Consider the following 17,762-nt stretch of genomic DNA (forward strand, 5'->3'; position numbering starts at 1 on the left):
GGAACCCAGCGCCGTTCCTATGGGCCTTCGGTGTGTCTTTCAGAGCAGGTTTTGGAGCTGTTTGCAGTGCATAGCTGCGGACATGTGGCTGGGGTGGCAGTGTCCCACCTGGCTGAGCAGATGTGGGGCACACGCACACCAAAGTTTGGGGCTCGGCAGTGCTGCAAGCCTGGAGGCATTCCCTGAATTCAACACATGGGGAAACATTGGATCTCAGTGCGGCAGCAAAAGTGGCTCTGGCCTCATGCTGCTGTGCGTTGGGGTTATTGTGGAGTGGGAGGTGAGCACCCACTGGGGCTGTGTGTGTGTGTGCGAGGGGGGGGGAGGCTGCAGGGCTGCAGGTGCTGGCCCCCATTCAAAGTGTGCCACCACGTGTCTGTGGCAGGGCTTGTTCCATAGTGACCAGGGATGCAGAAGGAAGTGGCAGGAAGAGTGCTGCGGGCCCAGGGAGAGGCCAAGCACAAATGTCCCAAGGCCGAAGCCCCAGCTGAACTGTCGGCTATTAGTGATGTGTCCCTGGTGGCCGCAGAGCAGCCTGGGGACGAGAAGTGGCAGTGAGGATCCTGCAGTAACCTCCTGCAGGACTTGAGGCTCCTTTCCAACTCAGGATATTCTGTGATACTATGACACGTGTGTATGTGCTGTGCGTATGTGTGCGTGTATGTGCATGAGCATGTCTGTCTGCTGTGTGTATGTATCCTGTGTGTGCATGTATATGTGCTATGTGTATATGTGTGTGTACACGTGTGAATGCCTTGTGCATATGTGTGTGTGTGCAAGTGTGTGTACGTATGCATATGTATATGTGTGTGTATACGTGCTATGCGTGTGTACGCGTGCATTTGTGCATATGCATGGATGCTCTATGCATATGTGCACGTGTGCTGTGTATGAGTGGCAGTGCAGAGCAGTACGAAGCAGTGCAGAGCAGTGCGGGGCAGTGCGGGGCAGGGGGCGGCGCGGGCGCGCGGTGGCTCCGATTCCCCCCGACCCTCCCTCCCCTCCCCCCGGTGCCGATGGGGCTGCGCTGGGGCCGGGCCGCGCTCTGGATGTCTGCCCTCCGCCTTTCTGGGGTTATTTCTCTTTTTTTTTCTTTCTTTTTATTTATTTTTTTTCCGGGGGGGGCGGCTCCCGGCTCGCCCCACTCCTCGCTCTCTGCATGTGCGCGGCGCCGGGCGCGGAGCGGAGCTGTGAGCAGCGGGACTGCGGGGCGGCACTGCGGCAAAAGCGGGGGGGGAGGAAAAGAGAGGAGAGCAGAGAGGACGAGGTCGGGGAACCCCCGGCCGGGGGCGGCGCAGCGCGGGACTTGCGCGGGATTTGCGCGGAGCGGCGCGGCCGGACCTGCGCGGGCTGCGCTCCTTGCTCTTTTTTTTTTTTTTTTTTTTTTTGTTATTTGTTTTGTATTTTTTAACTTGTTTTTGTTGTTGCCTTTTTCTTCTTTTTTTTTCATTTTTTTTTCCTTCCCCCCCCCCCTATTTTTCCTTTTTCCTTTTCCTTTCCTTTTCCCGTCCCCCAGAGGACAAAGGCTACCACTGACTCCACCAGCGGTTGAGGAGGCAGGAATGGCAGGTTGCGAGCTTTCTTTATTTACCCCCCTCCCCCTAAAAAAGATATAGATGCGCCCCCCCCCCCCCTCCCCCCCCGCTTTCCAAACCCACAGCAGCGAACTCCCATCGCTTCATTCCCCTCCGCGGCCCGGCAGTGCGGTGCGGACACCCACCGGGCGCTGTCCTCACAGCATCCGCAGCCGCGGGGGGGGACACACACGGACGCCGCGTCCCCTGCAGCGAGGACCGAGGGTTAATCCCATCCGTATCCGTACGGGGGGGAGCGGGGAGGCAGCGCGTGGTGCATCGTGATGTATGGAGGATGTATGCGGCTATTAAAGTGACGTGGGAAAAGATGCTCGGCGAGGGGCTCCTTCTGCGGCGGGGACAAAGGGGAGAGGGGAAGAGATCTTTTAAAATATTTTCCATTCATAAAAATGGCAGAGGGCTCATGCAGCAGCTATTCCTGCGTCTGAGTGAGCAGCTAATGCGGTCCCGCCAGCCCCGGAGATAATTGCAGTGTCGGTAGAGACCTAATAATACAGCGGCACATGTAATTTTAAACAACACCTCATTGTTTATTGGGATGTAACTTTCCCGAAGTTTATTTGTAGCGTTAAGAGATTTTACGCGCAGAACAAATTGCAAATGAGCAGCTGCGGGGCGACGGAGCTTCTATATTTAGCCACGATCTGAATCAGAAGAGAGAAAAAAGAATAGAATATCTGTAAGGAAGCGCTCAAAGGAGAAACAAACGGGGCTGGGGGGGTCTTTCCCTTTTTCCACGGGAGGAATCCACCCATCTCCCGCAGATCCCCGCGTCCCTCTGCTCCGACGGCCGAGAGCGGAGCAGCGATGGATGGCTTTTTGCAGGAGCCCCAACCATCCCCGGGCCTGTGCGTCCCGATGGGAGCGCCCCACGGCTCACCTGGCTGCCGGCACCCCGCGTGCAGAGATAGGGACGGCACGGCACCGCCCGCACTGCGCTCCTCCACTGAATTCCTTGTAAGAAAACTTGGGCAAAAAAAGCCAACCGAACGCAAAGCCTCTCCGGGAGCACCCGGTGCCAGAGCACAGCGCCCGTCCCGGGGATCGCAGTTGGCAGCGCTCGCAGTGCGGCAGCGCCGTGAATTGCAGCACTGCTCCGCACAGCTCCGGCTCTGGAGCACGCGGCTGTGGCTGCTCCGGGCACGGGGTGCAGCTTTGTGCAGCGCTGGGATGTGAGCAGTGGCTCCGCTGCATCTCTGGGTGTGTGCAGCCTTTGTGCATTGGGTGCACACAACTTTCATCTGAGCCCCCCCCTCCACCGGTGCAGAGCTGTCTGTACAATTCAATTGCAATTCAGCGATACAGAGATGTGAAAAGTTCCCGGTCACCCCCGGAGTGCATCGCTTTTTAATTTCTACGATTTCATTTCGTTTAATTTCATTGAGTTTAGTGAGTGACAAAGGGGAGGGGTTCTAAAGTACCACATTCATTCCCGTCCCTCCTTCCTACAACCTCACCCCGCGCTGAAGAATCCCTCATATAACGCTGAAAAGGGTCATTTTTATATCAGAAAAGTTGGAGTTGGCAGAAGCTGTGATGGAAACCTCCTCGCTCTCTGTCTGCCCGGACAGAGCACAGAGCTCAGCCATACCCAGTGCCCCTGCCTTGGAAAAGGGCAGTGAGGAGACCTGTAGAGGAATGCCTTGCAATGCACTGTGCCAGAGGAGCAGTGATAAACCCACACCTGTTGGCCCTCAGCACTGCAGCTCTGTCTGGAAAGGCCCTCAGATTGCTGTGTCCTCCCAGAGCTTCAGCACAGAGAAGTGGGGGGAAGGTGACTTGGTTTGTAGGTTGCTCTGGGGTTCAGATTGGTTTTCACAGCTGGGGAGGTCACATCCAGCAGTGAGGGCCAAACTGTGCTGCTGGTGCAGGCGGAGTGGTCTGTGCTGTGTTCCCAGTTCCTATTAGGCATAACTCATCTCACCTGGATGTTGTAATGTCTAGAAAGCAACTTCACTCAGCCTTGTTGTCACACCAATATCAAATCTCAGCTTTTCTAAGCAAATCCTACATATAAAACATCCTGATGTGGAAAGCAGCAACAATAGCTTTTAAAATAGCTTTCCTTTTGAGAAATGTATTGCATAAATATGTCAGTGTATGCATATACCGTACTGCAGTAAGCACTGTGTGTGTGTGCATACACACGGCCACACTGCGCTCACACCTCTCTGGTGCAAACTTTCCTGGTGCAATGCTCTGCTGGAGGCTGAGCTCAGCACGTTGCCAACTGCTGGAGCAGAGGGTGGCAGAAGCTCTCATGCTGTGCAGAAGCTGCTGCAAGGTGCCTGCTGGTCCCCAGCGGTGGTCACAATGGGTGAAAACATTCCCAAGAGCAACAGGATATGTCTGTGCCCCTCTGTGCATTCCAGCCCTGGTGACACCGTGAGTGTGGGTGGGATGGAGTGAGATGCAGAGCGCTGAGTTTGATCCCATTTCTGTGTCTTAGGGGATCCCAGATCCCAAAATCTGGGCACTTTTGGGGGTGGGCCTTGGTGCAACCTGTTATCCCACTCATCTGCAGGCAGAAATTGCTGTGTGCACAATAGTATTTGCACATATTTAGTGGTATAAGGTGACAATTTCCAAAAACATACCTTAGTTTGCCGATTTAATTTTCCTCCTTGGAATGTGGAGATTGGAGCCCCTGCCCAAAGCTCCTGGCTGGGGGCTCGGTGCCATGGCTGTGACTGCGTGATGGCAGCACCAATGGGAGGGGACTGGGATGGATCGCACCCATCTCTGGGGCCACCTCTGCCATCAGAGCCCCCACTGCCACCCCCATCTGTGGCGATGCCACCGGGCACAGCGTGGCCATTGTCCCTCCCTCTGCCCCAGCAACGTCCGCAGTCACACCCGTCCCTCCTGGTGGCAGTCATCCCTCCCACTCAGAGCTCTCTTTGTACGCTGATAACATGGTGGAAATCCCTCATTATGCCGCTTTTCACCATGTGTTTGTGCAGCACAGGGATGTGATGGTTTCAGTTATGCCGCGTGCATCCCTCTGCCTAAATCTGGCCAAGGGAGGGTCACTGCGAAGGGACCACAGAAAACCACAGCCAACTTTGGAGTCATTTCTTTGGGGCCATTTATTTGGGACCAACTTTAGGGTCACTTCTTTGGGGCCAACTTTAAGGGTTATTTCTCCCTTTTTTTTTGGCTCTCAACTCAGTGCTCTGTCATTAAATCCCATTAAAAGCACTCCGTTGGGAGGGCTCACCACTCTGCAAGTTGGGTTAAAAAAAAAAAAAAAAAGTGATGAACCTTCAGACCCACTTTTATCCCCCCACCCCCCCATCAATCTTGCAGTGTTATCACGCATGTGGGGGCTCCCAGTTCCAGGGCTCTGCTAATGAAGAGACCCGCGCAGACCGCTGTTTCTTTGCCTGCATTTCTCACGCCCTTTGAAGGTTTTTTTCTTTCTTTTTTTTTTTTTTTTTTTTTTTATTAAGTGACTTTAGCAGATTGTACCCTCGGAGCTGTGAATAATAGCGTTGTTCTGCAGCGCTGGCCGAGGCGCGTTAAGGCGCACAAAGCCAGGAAATCCTTTCAGGGATGGAATCAGGGCTATTTCGGGGGCTCCGGGTACAGTGCGCACCACTCAGCACTGCTCCGCTGGGAGCAGCCCGAGGGGGTGCAAACAGGGGGGTGCAATGCAAGAGGGGGTGCAAAGCAGCAGGGTGCCACACAAGGGATGGTGCAAGCAATAGGGATACAGTGCAAGGGGGGGCAGTGGGGTGTAAAGCAAAGGGGGTACAAAGCAAGGGAGGGTGCAATGGCATATAAAACTGAGGGTGCAACGAAATGCAAGGGAGGATGCAAAGCAGGGGGTTGCAAAGCGAAGGGGGTGCAATGCAAGGAGGGTGAAAAGCAAATGGGGTGCAAAGGGTGGGATGCAAGGGATGGGGCAATGGAGTGCAAAGCAATGGGGTGAAGGCCAGGGGGGTGCAAACAAACATGGGGCTGCAGGCAAACGGAGTGCAAAGAACAAGGAGATGCAAAGAACTTGGGATGTGAAGCAAAGGGGGGGGGGGGCTCTAAAGCAGGGGGATGCAAAGCAGAGGGGAGGTGCAAAGCAGAGAGGGGTGCAGGGCAAAGGGAGTGCAAGTAGGGGTTGTGCAAGGAGCCGAGGATAACAAGCAAAAGCGGGTACGAAGCAAAGTGCAGTGCAAAGCAGGGGAACGGTGCGAAGTAAAAGGGGGTGCAAAGAACGGGGGTTGCAGAGCAAAAGGGGGGCGTGCGCAAAGCAGAGGGCGTAGAGCAAGGGCCATGCACGGAGGGGGGGTACAGAGCAGCCCGAGTGGGGGCCGCTGCCGCCAGGTGAGCCCCTGCGGAACCCCCGCTGCGCTGCCGGACCCCCCGGGGCTGGGAAGGCGGCCGAAGGGGAAGGGGGGGCGGGAGGGGGCGGGCTGCGATGCAAATCGCGGTTCCGGAAATAGGCGGAGGAGGAGGTTGAGGTTGGAGGGGTGAGGGGAGGAGGGGGGAGAAATGGTTACTTCGGCAAAGTCGCAGCGCGGAGCTCCGCGCCGGGCGGCCCCGGAGGGAGGGGAGGAGGGGGAAAAAAGGATAATAAAAAAAAAGGGAGCCGAGGGCGGGCGGCAATTGGCTGCGGCGCCCATTCTCTTCCGGGTTCCCAACGGCTCAAGTTTATTTTAGCGATTAAAAACATTTTTTGCACTATAGAAAATAAAGCGTCACCCTGCGCAGGCAGCGCCCGGCTCCGCGCTGCCGTTATCTGCGGGCGCTGCGCGGGGTTTGCGCGCGGGGTTCGGCTATTGGCCCTTTTTTTTTTTTTTTTTCTTTTTTAAGTAATTTTTTTTCCAGGGAGCGCAGAAAAACGCTGAGCTCGGCAGATTCCCCCGCTCCCCTTCAGCCCCCCCCACCCCACCCCCGAGCGCCGCCCGTACGTGCGCGCCCGCTCCGTGCGCGCCGTCTGGAGCAGCCGCGGCCGCGCACAAAGGCGCGCAGGGACGGACCGAAGTGCCGACCAATGGGAGCGGCGGGACGGGGTGACGTAGCTCCCCGCTGACCAATCAGCGCCGGGGGTGGGTGTTGCGACGTTTGAACTCCCCCGGGGGGAGGGGCGCACCTTTTTTTTTTTTTTTTAAAGCCTTTTTTTTTTTTTTTAACCAGGATTTTTTTTTTTTTTTTTTTTTTTTTCCCCTTTTCCGACAAAGTTGGGGACGGAGCGGCGGAAACCTCCGGATTTAGCTCCAAAATATTAAGGAAAAAAAAAAAAAACAACAGAGAGAAAAGTGCTATTTAGAAAAAAAAAATACAAATGTTGCGATTTAGCAAAAAGCTGAGTGGGGAAAAAAGAGCACCAAGTTGCACTCCCACCCGCGCAGCGCTGAGGAAACCCCTCCTGGCGGCGGCGTTCCTCGCTTTATCCCCAGCTCAGCCCCCCCGCCCTCCTCGCGTTGCTCTGCGCGGCTGCGGAGCGCTTTGCGCGCAGCGCTCGGTCGCACCCCCAAACCTAGAGGGCGCAAGGAGCCGTCCCACGGCCCGAAAAGTTCCCTGCGCGGGGTTGCGGGGGTCGCGAGGGTCGCGCGGGAGCGGAAAGGGGCGCTGCGCGCAGCCCCCCGCGGTATTTTCAGTCCGGGGAGCGCAGCACCGAGAGCCGCCCCCTCTGCGCCATTTGCCGTCGGGGCGACGGCGGTGGGAAAACGCCGTTCCCACGGGACGGACGGACACACGGACGGGGCTCCCCGCGCGCGGGCTGGAGCGCGGCCAAACCCCAAAAACCCCAAAGGCTGCCGCTGCCAAAACAATGCGGGCCGGGCTTGGAGGTGCTTCTTCTCTACGGAGCGGTGTTACGAGCCGGGAATTGAGGCGGAATTATGTTCGCGATGCTCCAGACCCCCCCAGTTATTATTTTTATCCCTATTTCTATTCTAATTTTCATTCTTATTTTCAAAGCGCACTAAGCACCGCACGACAAGTGCCAGCGCACCGGCAAAGTTCCGACGGCCGCGCCGCTCCCGCTGCCCCCATCCATCCCCGCACCCCGCCGTGCTCGTGCCCCCCCATCCTCCCTCCTCTCTCCCGCAGCCAAACTTTGCGCCGCGCGCTGCGGGGCGGAGGGAGGCGGTAGCGCCGCAGCCCCCTCCCCGCCCCTCCCCGCCCCCGCGGGCGGTGCAGAGCGGAGCGGGCGCGGAGCGGGCGCGCAGCGCGGCGCAGCGCGGCGCAGCGCGGCGCGGCGGGCGCTATGCCTTTAACAGAGCGCGGGGCAGGCATGCCGAGCGCGTAGTGCGGGAAAGTCGAGGCGGGGTTAAAGTTCAGCTCATGGAGCGGCTCCGCGCTGGCTGCAGTTTGGCAGAGTTGGAAATGTGAAAGCAAGAAGCAGGCTCGGGGCTCCCCCTCCTCTCCTCTCTCTCTCTCTTTTTTTTTCCTCTCTCTCCCTCTCTCCCCCCCTCTCCCCCTCTCTCTCCTCTCTCCCGCACACGCACACCTCCGCCCGCAGCCCCCCGCAGCAGTCATGTATTCTCCGCTCTGTCTCACGCAGGTAAGCGGCCGCGGGGCGCGATGGGGCCGCGCTGCGGGGCCGGGGCCGGGGCACGAACGCGGCCGCTTCGCCGAAACTTCAACTTTGTTGCTTTTCCCCTCTCCCCCCTTTTCCCGCACGGCCATTTGTGTCGGCACATGGCTAATGGCGCCTACTTATTAACGCCGTAATTAAGAGCCGAGGGGCTGCGGGACGCCCCCCGCACGCCGCGCCCCGCCGGGTGCTTGGTCATCCGCGATCGATGCGGCGCCGCCGCCGCTCCCCGCGCCGCTCCGCTTCGACCCCGCACCGCACCGCGGGGCTCCGGGGGGAGGGGGATCCCCGCCGTCCCGCCGCTCTCCGTCCGCGCTCTCCGTCCGCGCTCTCCCCGCGCGCGACCCCGCCGCGCACCCCCGCGAGCTTCAGCGCAGGGTGCGCCGTCTTCGCGCGGGGGTCGCCCCGACTCGTGCCGCGTCCCCCTCCCCCTTCCCGCACCGCTCCCCGCCCGCGGAGCGCCGCCCGCGCAACTTTTGCTCCCCTCGCGTGCGCGGGACGGGCGGCTCGGGCCGGGGGGGGTTCAGCCTGAGGTGCCCCCGGGGTTGCGCGGCCGCGCAGCGCCCCCCCCCCCCCCCCCCCCCGACCCCCCCACCCCGCGCGCTGCTGCAGGACGCTAAATTGCACACCTCCAATTAGCAGGATATAATGGTTTAACGAGGAAACGCTTTGTGGCGGGCTCCTACCCCAGATTATTTCCTCCTGCAGGAGATTTTGACTCCATTATTCTTATTAATTTAATTTGAATTTTATTTTATTTCCTATTTTTTTGCCGGCGAGAAAGCCTCTCCGGGTGCTTTCCGGTGAGAAAAGGCGACAAAACGCAGCGAGAGGGCGGGAGCCGCCAAACTTTATTCCCTTCCTTTTGCGGGCCCCCCCCGGCCCCCAGTGCCTGCAGCCGTAGGGCCGGGGCTCAGGGCTGCCCCGCACAGTGCAGCCCGACCTGGCACCCACGGCCCCGGCTGCCGCGGGGGCACAGCGCGTCGCCCCACGTGCGGGGCTGGCAGGGCCTGGCTGTGCCATGGGGACACGTAACCCTGACCCACGGGATGGGGCTCTCCGTCCTGATCCCCCGCACTGCTTTATTATGCTTTTTTGCTTTTTTTTTTTTTTTTTTTCCCTATTAAAAAATCTCACATTCTTGTTGCACACTTGGAAAACTGAGGCGAAGGCGAGAGGCCTCCCGAGGAGCTCCTTCTCTCCACGGCCCCGCTGGGTGCTCCCTGTCATTCCCGAAAGGAGAGGGGCAGCCCTTCCCCATGGCTTGGCTGTTTTTCCCTCCAGGATTCCTATTTTTCCCTCCAGGATCGATGGGAGCTTTTATTGATGGGAGTTTGGGAAGGGAGATTTTTTTGTGTGTGTGTGCGTCTTTTTTCATTTGGGTGAAGTTTTGGTTCAGATTTAAAGGGAAAGCGGTTTGGAAAGGGAGACACAGAAATCAGAGTTGGAGCGCGTTGGTCCCGCGCTGTACCTGGATGGCACCAGGTTTTGTGTCATCTGTCAGGAAAACCCCAGTGCTGTCCGTGCTCGTGTCTGCAGAGGATCTCGGAAGCGGTTGGGGAACATATGCCCATCTCCTAATAGATTTACAAGCAAACGGACTGTAAAAATATTCACAAGGGTTGCTGCGGCCGGCTTAATTTCGAGAGGATCCACAGAGATACAGTGTTTCTCAGGGCTCCTGCAGGTTACCTTGTTTCCAGGCAGTGCTGGGGCTCTGGCAGCGCCTTTTGCCCTCTCGGAGCAGTGCTGCTCAGGGCCGAGGGCCGTGGCTGCCAACTTCGGGCACCGTGCGGCACAACTTTCCTCCCGCACGGCTGCCTGCATGCAGCCTGAGAGCTCAGCACCCGTCCTGCTCACACGCTCTGAAAGTTTCCCTTTGGGTGAGTTTGAGGACAGGCAAAGCCCCTCTCCTTTTCGCTCCTTAAACCCTTTCTCTTTCTGCAGCCAGGCTGCGGACAGCTCTGCACATCTGTTAGCACACTTGCACTGACACACTTCCAAAACTTTTTTTCTTCTTTTTTTTTTTTTTTTTTTCAATAATAATACCCCCCAAATCAATAACGGTGCTGTGCAGACCCGCTCCCCTCCTGCCCCGCAATCCTGGCGCTGTGCTCTCCGTGCCACGGTGCCGGCTGAGCTGCAGGCTGTGCCGTGCCGGGGCTGCGGGTCGCTGTGCGAGCCATTAACCTCTTCTCGCCGTGCACCATTTTGAGCAGCACCCGGAGCCTGGCACGGCCGCTCACCTCCCGCTGCCTCCAGCCCCTGCCTTCACACCGCCTTTTTTTTGTTGATTTTTTTTTCCCCCGGCTCTTTTCAAGTGGTTGTTGTTTTTTTTTTTCATAGATATATATTTTTTCCTGTGTTGCCGCTCCCTCCCCGCTCAGGTTCCCGCTGTAGGAACGGGCTGCAACGCAGGTTACAGCAGCTCGCTCTTGGATGGCGTCCAGCGTCGAGCCAAAAAAGTCCCGAGCACATGAGATCCGTCAGGACAAAGCGCTGCAGAAAGCAGAAAAGTTGCAATATTTCAGCCCCACCAAGACGTGCTCAGCGAGCGCTCTGCTCGCAGCAGTGCTCCCCGCGGTCCAGCAGTGCTCCGTATGTGCACAACCCGGACCCTACAAAGGCCTTTTCCCCTCCAAGAGGGGCAGGAGGAGCAGGAGCTGGCTTTGGGGTTTTGGCAGCTCGCAGGGAGCTGCGGTCCGTCTCCTTCCCTCCCTCGTAGGGGAGAGAGAGCAGCTCCGTGTGCGCCTTCGCCCACTTTGTGAATCTGCCGACTGCAAACTCTTGGCAATCTTTTTTTTTTTTTTCCTCCCCCCCCAAACTTTATTGAAATTTGAAACTATGATCTCTTCCATCCAGTACAGGAGGGGAGGGGAAAAAAAAAAAAAAAAAAAAAAAAAAAGGAATGTGTCAATCATCGGAGTGATTTATTTTATTTTACCTGCTTGGTGTTAATGCTCATCCATCGTCCTGTGGTTCCTGGGCGGCACTGCGCTGGGTGGACGGCTCTGCACATTCTGTGCTCAAAGTAAAAATGACCGCTGTGACACCGCTATGGAGTGAAGTATTTACAGCGTAAGGGCCGTCAGAATCAGTGCAGGGGAACCTTAGGGGAAGACAGTAGGAGCTCCTGAGTTAGGGCAGCGTCTGCTGATGGCTATTTCTGCTGAGTGCTCAACTTCTCATCATTATTTGAAAAGAAATATAACTTCAAATAATGTTATCAGCAAGACACGAGATTTCTGTCTTTATAATGGCATTTACAACCCAAAATGATTTGGGTCAGAAACACTCTCCATGTGATCATTTCATTACTCAAAAGTTAACTAATGTGAACCCCCAGCGCTTCCCTGTGGGACGGGACGGCAGCTCTCCCGTGTGCAGCAGCTGCTGTGCATCCCCGCAGGGCCCAACCTGAAGGCTGGAGGCACCCGGCCCTGCAGCAGCGGGATCAGGCCCTGCAGGCAGTGGGATGAGGCCCTACATGCAATGGGATCAGGCCCTGGAGCAGTGGGATTGGGCCCTATGGGCAATGGGACTGAGTCGTGCAGCAGTGGGATCGGCGCGCGGGCGCTGTGACGTGCGCTGCGCTCATTCATTTGGTGTAGGAACTGAGAGTGCGGCCCCAGCGTGGCAGAGCCTGGGTCGATCCCTCTGCTGGTTTATGTGATGCTTTTTGAGGATATTGATCTATATCTGCATAATAGATCTATATCTGTATTTTTTTTTCTTTTACAAAAGTAAAGGAGTCTTTCTTGCATTCTTTCGTGGTCAGCAGAACTGTAATCATGATTACTTTGTGCCCGGGCAGAGGGGGATCCGTAGCACATCCTTGTACAGAACAGTGCCTCTGGATGGCAAAACTAACTTTCCAAGTATGGAGTTTCTTTTTGAATGTATGAAAATACAGCCTGACACAGCTAAAAAAAAACATAATAATTATTGGCGCGTTTGCATGAGTCATGCCAAGGTTTTCGACCACTGCATTTTTCAGTTTTTTGAGTCTCCTTTTAGTTTATCAAAACTCTTTGGAATCCTAATGTGCCGCAATGTCAGATTAAAATTTTAATATATATTTTTTTAAATGGACTGTAATCCCTGCTTTTTTTTTTTTAAATAATATTCAGTGTTTTCTAAGATTTTAGCTGGGCGGCCGCAGCGCTCCGTCCTCCGAGCAGAGCACCGCAGTCGTGTTTGCACGCACGGCTCCGTCGGCGCGTTACTGTACGGCGCGCTGCCATTTCCAACTATATCTTCGGGAAAGTTTCGCTATACTGCAGACTTCCCCACACAAACAGGGATTGGCATCCGAGCGTTCCGAATTTGCCAAATTGGCGGGCACACTCTGGCGACGCCGCAAGCAGCGGGGTCAGGGAGGGAGCAGAGGGAGATATGCGCCGCGAGCGGCCGAGTCCCCGCACCCAGCCGGCCCCGTGCCTTTAACTCCTTCCGCCCTTTTCTCTACCAAACTGGGGCTGGGGGCCCAATCCTGGCCCCGCTGCGGCTTTCGGGGGGTTGGGGCCACTCGGCTCTCTTCGGGCCTTGCTGTGCTTTGCGTGACACCGACGCTTCTCTGTGACTTTTTCAGGATGAATTTCATCCCTTCATCGAAGCACTTCTGCCTCACGTCCGAGCGTTTGCGTACACGTGGTTCAACCTGCAAGCCCGAAAGAGAAAATACTTCAAAAAACATGAGAAACGCATGTCAAAAGAGGAAGAGAGGGCCGTGAAGGACGAACTCTTAAGTGAAAAACCCGAGGTAAAGCAGAAATGGGCGTCCAGACTTCTGGCAAAGCTTCGGAAAGATATCAGGCCTGAATTTCGGGAGGATTTTGTTCTCACAGTCACAGGAAAAAAGCCTCCGTGTTGCGTCCTTTCCAATCCAGACCAGAAGGGCAAGATGAGAAGAATTGACTGCCTTCGCCAGGCAGATAAGGTCTGGAGGTTGGACCTCGTTATGGTGATTTTATTTAAAGGTATTCCGCTCGAAAGTACTGATGGCGAGCGCCTTGTAAAGTCCCCACAGTGCTCTAACCCCGGGCTGTGCGTACAGCCCCACCATATAGGAGTTTCTGTTAAGGAACTCGATTTATATTTGGCATACTTTGTGCACGCCGCAGGTAAGTGCCTTTCTTTACCACTTCTCCACCTCGCGCGTCTGCGTCCTGGTGGGTTCAGTGCGGGCGGGAGGGAGCGCGGCCCCAAATCTGCCCTTTTACACTGGGCTGTGGGGAGCACAGCTTTTGTTTTCCCGGGGCTAATGGCAGTTTGGTGTTTGGGGCACTTTGCTCAAGTGTTATCCAGGATTCTTTCATTTTTCTATTTTTTTTTTTTTCTGCGGTAGAGGGAATGCGGGGAGAATTTTCAATTTTAATTTTTTTAAATTGTTTTACTACTAAAATTAACTTTGTGTCTGTTATGCACGAAGCGGTTGTAGAGGGTTGGGATACCCGACGTCAGGGCTGCCAGGCATCCTCACCTGGAGAGGTGGGAAAGGGAGAGGAGCCCCAGTCAGCGGCTGGAAGGTGCAGATAACAAATATGAGGTTGTAATTTTGGGTAAAAAATTGGGAAAATGAGACCAAACCTTTTTTTTTTAAAAAAAAAAAAAAAAGAGAGAGCCTTAAAACATCACAGTCTATACACGAAGAATCTGGACAGTTCTTGAAACAAATTCTTCATTGAATAATATTGCACGTGGGGAGAGCTGAAATGTTTTAATCTGTTATGAAATGGAAAATGCAGGGGTCCCCCACCTGCCTGGGGTTGCCTCAGTGTGTGAGAGGGCGAGCAGAGGGCTGGGGTGGAAAATAACATGGCATCGTGTCTCTGATGGGCAATTGTGCTGCAGAAAAATGTGAGCAAGTGCAGTGCTGGGCCCCGGTCGTCCAATATGGGATGTAGAGAGGATGTGTGTAGGGTGGATATAGGACATGCAGGTTGACCTGGCTTCAGGCTGGCCTGCAAGTGGAGGGGCTGGGCAGGCAGGGAGGGCAGAGGATGAGGGCAGGATCATACCCGTGCAGACCACGAATATATAAATATATAGGAAAACATAGCAAATTGCAGCACTGGGAGTTGGTGTTCCCAACACCACATTGTTTTGGAGGGGTGCATAGGAACTTTTGGCCATTCCAAATTCTCCTGCCATGCCGTTGCAATGCAGCCCACATTGGGGCTGATCGTACGGCCCTCCTCATGCCATCCCCACAGCCAGCACCCAGCCCTGCAGCATGATTGAACCACGCTCACCTTCCTGCCGCCCAAAGGCTGTATTTGCTCTGTGCTTTGTTATGTGGCACGGAGTGGGGATTACCGGCTGCTGTGAACTGAGGGGAGAATGGGGCCAGGACTCTGCCCTGGGCTTTTAGGTTTATTTAGGATGCTAAATACTGGTCCCTATTGCATTTCCTAAGCTCAGAGCGGCCTTCTGCACAGGGTGAGGGTTGCCAGCAAAAGCAGCGGTTGGGTTCAGCCTGCGGGGAGGATCACAGGGACACAGGACAGGGAGAAAAGGGGAAATCCAGGCGTGGGTGCTGCGAGGGGCCAGAGGTTCTTTTCCTGCTGCAGCAGCCAGGCGAGAGACACCGTAAAAGTCCAATATTGTGATTAGGAATATAACATCTTATCAGCGTGCTGCTGGCAAACACTACCCTTGATATCAAACTGATGTATTTCTGCGCTCATCGTCATCGGGCAGTGGCCGCACTGATTGTTGGAGCTGCCTGCTGTAGAACGTTGGTGCAGGGCTTGGGACCTCAGTGCTGAGGATTTGCAGGGTCTCTCTGCAGCGAGCAGTGGGTGCACACCGCGCCGTGGTTCTGGCTGCAGTGCTCTGTGCTTGTTGTGCTGCAGGTTTGCTGCCGCACCACCATGGGGACAAAACGATGCTTAGTGCTTAGGATGTATCGCGGGGCGGGCGTCCCCTGTGTCGCTGCACAGAGGTGTGCTGGAAGCATCATCTGTGGGCTACCTTTTTTTTCCCTCTTTTTTCCTCTCTTTTTTTTCCCCCCTCCGAGGTATCCCAGCAGTCTTTGTTGCACCTGAACATTGGCCAAGTTGCCAGCCATTGGTTCCCGCAGACCCGCAGTAATGGCAGCTTGTGCCATGTGCGCAACAGGAACGGTACAAAAGGAAAATATTAAGGGTCCTTTGTCTGTAGCTCCATCAGGACCACCTCCAGCAATGTATGGACCGGGTAGCTCTGGGGAGGAAGGCGCCAGCACAGATATTAGGTAGGCCGGTCAACTTACATATAGCGGATTTGACAAGCATCTGCTATAGTACAGAAGATTTGTAAACACTAAACAATGTTTTTACCTCCTTAAAAGTTTTGAGAAGTTGCCAGTATTGGCAGGAGGCACAGACTCTGAAACGTGCTTGGAGATATGTGCCAAAACCATTGTGACCTTTTCACCCGTAGTGCTTTTTCTTCTTCTTCTTCTTTTTTTTTTTTTAACTCTTCTCTTTTTTGAGGGAGCGTTCCCTTCCAAGATGCCTTATTCGAGATGGCTTCAGCAGCGAGATGTCCCTTTCCTTCTAAACATGTACCATAATTATTGCTTTGAATCCACGCTTTTTCTTCAGTAGGCACTATCATCTGTAAGAGAACACATGTGCTCAGATTTAAATAGTGCTTCTCACAAAGCTACTGAAATCAATTATTCCCTTTAAGAACTGGCTAGAAAGAGAAAACAAAAATATGCAAATACACAAACGACATGTCATTTTCATTAAAAAAAAAAAAAAAAAGGGAAGAGAGGAAAGGAAGATCGGTGTTCTGTGAATTAGAGGTTGACCCAAAATGTATTGAAATTTAGAGTATTGCTCTCAGTTTGCAGTTTCTAATCTGCTTAACTAAAAGCAGGTGGCATTTTCATACCCTGAACTTGGGTTTGCTTTTTAGTTTTCCCTTATTCTGCGCTTGTATCAAATGACAAGTTGGAAACCATTGTGGCAAACCGTTTTCTTTGTGGGAGTCGAACAGTAAAGCTAATTTATGGCCAGTCCTTTACCAGATGATCTGTATCAGAATCTGCAATATACTAGGCACGTGGCAAGGTCACAATTTAAGTTGTTAAGGTCACAACCTTAGCCACCAGGCATTTGACCTTTTAGATAAAGTTAACCTTTGTTCATTAGTAGGCACTCAACCGAGAACTTTCAGGAGTTTTTTACTGCTTTGGAGTTCCTTCTGCTAATGTGATCAGATTGGAGGAAAGGCTCACCATGGAAGTAGTTAAATTTTGTGCAAGGTCCCGGTTCTGCAGGCTTTGGCAGTGGGCAGGGCTGGATGGCGGGCCGGGGAACGACACTGCGATGCCCGATTCTGGCTTTTTTGGAAGGCCGCCATTACTGTCCCAGGCAAGTTGTGCTTGCTAGGTAGCTCTGGGGGAGAAAAGCTTTCAGTCTTTTGGAAAGACATTTAAAAATCTGAAATCTAGGGAAAAGCTGGGGAATGCTTTTTATTTAAATGAGCTGTTTTTTCCGCTTCTCTTAACGTTTAAGGTAAGAGCCAGAGAAGGTGCAAAAAAGTCAGCGTTATTTCTGCAACTGCAATACTTAGGGTCTAAATGCCGTCTGTGGCCATTGCCCGGGCAGCAGTGCATGGCACACGACCTTGAACTTAAGGTGGACCCATTTGTGGTTCCCACTGGCAGATTTAAAACATTTCTACTTGGAGCACCGCAGAGAGGCCCCAGTCAGAATAAGGCAGAGCCTGGCGAATAAAGCAAGCGGCTGCAGATAGCCGAAATGCTGTGGAGGTATCACTTAGCTCCGAGTCCGAGAGGTACATCCTGCTTTGCACCGTGATCTTTTAGTACAATTGTTATTGATTGTTGCTGCATTAATCCCGCTAATAGCCGCGGCCGGCCGGCGGTGCGGCGGTGTGAGAGGTGCTCTGACAATGCCGTGCATCACGAAAAGAGCTGCCGCAGCATCTCCAGCTCTGCAAAAGTCTGGTGTTTGGCTGTGCAAAGTATTTGCTGGCTCCTATAGGATGCACACCATATTGTTTACTTAATTATGCCGTAGCAAAGGCTCGTTTTTAATTATTTAGACGACTTCCTCGCTTTGCTGTGATACCACGTTTATTATTTAATTTAAAATCAAAAGGGCCACGCTACTGTTAGTATTTGATGCGTTTTACTTTTGTTTTGGCTACGTTATTGTCATTCCTCCGTACAGTAATCCAGATCGCCGTGATATGCAGATTGGCCAGATGGTCATGTTAACAGATTGAAAACCCACTTCCCACTGCTAAAGAGCAGGTGTAAGATCAGTGGGTTTTTTTTTTCCCTTTCCTCCCAAGTTTCAACCAAAATGCTCTTTAGACAGCTCATAATGGTAGTTAAAAAGAGGCACATTTCAAATGGTGTTTGTTCTGTGAAGATAATATGTAATAGACGTGTCGTTTTTACGTGTATCTGAAGACTTTTAAAGCATCCGTGACATTTCCTCCGCATATAAGGCTTTTGAAAACCTAATTCCAATACATGGCTGTTCCAGTGTGCATCAAAACGAGTCTTTAAAGTTTTGTTTGTGATGTTAATAGTCCCTATGCATTTCTGCAGAACACGCGGCTTATTGCACTGAGTCTTACTAAACTGCTCAGCCAGCCTTGCA

General features: G+C 53.9%; 1 protein-coding gene and 1 non-coding gene across 51 annotated transcripts in view; one reads left to right on the forward strand and one right to left on the reverse strand.

The window, feature by feature from the left end:
- Positions 1–17,762, forward strand: part of NFIA (nuclear factor I A) — a 331,976-nt gene that overhangs the window by 85,650 nt on the left and 228,564 nt on the right. For 29 of the 50 annotated variants that reach the window (XM_046944260.1, XM_046944261.1, XM_046944276.1 and 26 more), the window contains exons 1-2: positions 7,735–8,100; positions 12,725–13,256. In XM_046944260.1, the coding sequence (XP_046800216.1) occupies positions 8,074–8,100; positions 12,725–13,256 (559 nt within the window). In that variant the 5' untranslated portion in view covers positions 7,735–8,073. Of the gene's footprint in view, positions 1–7,734; positions 8,101–12,724; positions 13,257–17,762 lie in introns of those variants that run through there. The other 21 variants (XM_046944256.1, XM_046944258.1, XM_046944257.1 and 18 more) reach the window with 2 other exon arrangements.
- Positions 2,102–2,662, reverse strand: LOC107054023. The gene is made up of 2 exons (XR_001467927.4): positions 2,476–2,662; positions 2,102–2,239 (listed from the first exon to the last, which is right to left on the reverse strand). It is a non-coding gene; the product is annotated as an uncharacterized LOC107054023 (transcript).

This window comes from Gallus gallus, chromosome 8 (assembly GCF_016699485.2).
Source record: "Gallus gallus isolate bGalGal1 chromosome 8, bGalGal1.mat.broiler.GRCg7b, whole genome shotgun sequence".
Taxonomy (NCBI): Eukaryota; Metazoa; Chordata; class Aves; order Galliformes; family Phasianidae; genus Gallus; species Gallus gallus.